This window comes from Olea europaea, unplaced genomic scaffold, assembly GCF_002742605.1.
Source record: "Olea europaea var. sylvestris unplaced genomic scaffold, O_europaea_v1 scaffold2866, whole genome shotgun sequence".
In the NCBI taxonomy this organism is placed as follows: domain Eukaryota; kingdom Viridiplantae; phylum Streptophyta; class Magnoliopsida; order Lamiales; family Oleaceae; genus Olea; species Olea europaea.
Window position 1 is genome coordinate 5,290 of NW_019247190.1, and position 931 is coordinate 6,220.

At 35.1% G+C, this 931-nt stretch overlaps 1 protein-coding gene across 1 annotated transcript; it reads right to left on the reverse strand.

Moving 5' to 3' along the window:
- Positions 1 to 16: 16 nt before the first annotated feature.
- Positions 17 to 725, reverse strand: LOC111384204. The gene is made up of 2 exons (XM_023008463.1): positions 435 to 725; positions 17 to 338 (listed from the first exon to the last, which is right to left on the reverse strand). Exons 1-2 carry the CDS (start codon positions 592 to 594, stop codon positions 100 to 102), a joined length of 399 nt encoding a protein of 132 aa, XP_022864231.1. The 5' UTR covers positions 595 to 725; the 3' UTR covers positions 17 to 99.
- Positions 726 to 931: the final 206 nt, after the last annotated feature.

Here is a 931-nt window from a genome sequence, read left to right on the forward strand (position 1 = left end):
TTATGCCAAGAAAAAAAAAAGAAAGAAACCACAATTTTATACAAAAATAAAAAAAGGAACTCAAAAGTTTACAAAATGTAGAATATTCAAATACAAGAATCAATACGAATATGCCACCCTTTGAAGCACTCGTTCTTTAAGAATTCCATTGTAAAGTGCCACTCTATTTGCTGGCATTTCTCGAAGTTTCCCACTTGTGTTAGAACTTGAATCCAAATTAACTTTGGCACAATTATTACTATGTAATCTTCTGTATTCATCACTATTCCCAGTAGGGTCCACCACATCTTCTGCAAAATGAACCCTCTTCTTCTTTTTCTCCTTCTTCTTCTTCCCTTCTGCACATGCAAGGCATAACATGAATATATGCATGCATAAAACGACTATCAAGTCTTATCTAATACTGCGTAAATAAGAAAAAAGCGTGTGCATACCTGTCGAGAGGCAAGATCGAGGAGAATCCGAAATTGGGTCGATGGAAAACTCGGAATTCGAGGGAGATTTTTGGAGTCGAAGAGCGAGAAGAATGAAAGTACCAGAAACAGCCATGGCTGTAGCCAAGACCATGCCTTGAGAGTTCAAGATTGAAGACATATTTTCTTGATTACCAAATGATCAGAAAATGAGACAGACAGACAGAAAGAAAGAAAGAGGTTACTTTTTGATGAAATGAAAGGAGAACAAATGGTTAGTTTTATGCGTGGGTAGTTGAGTATAGGTAGGGACAAGATAAATAATATAATATATAATTGGTGTGGATGAAAATGAAATAAAGTATAATATATTGTGGTATCAAATGGGATTATTTAATTTTATGATTACTGAAATGGAAAGGAAATGGGAGACTATTGGTTGGGAGAATTAATGAATTAAAGAAATAGGGATTGGATCCTAACTTTTTCTCGTGTACCGCACGGCAATGTAGACTTCA

Coding starts and splice junctions, on each gene's coding strand:
- LOC111384204 (XM_023008463.1), bottom strand. CDS start 594: ATGTCTTCAATCTTGAACTCTCAAGGCATGGTCTTGGCTACAGCCATG. Junction 339..434: donor TCGATCTTGCCTCTCGACAG/GTATGCACACGC, acceptor TTGCATGTGCAG/AAGGGAAGAAGAAGAAGGAG.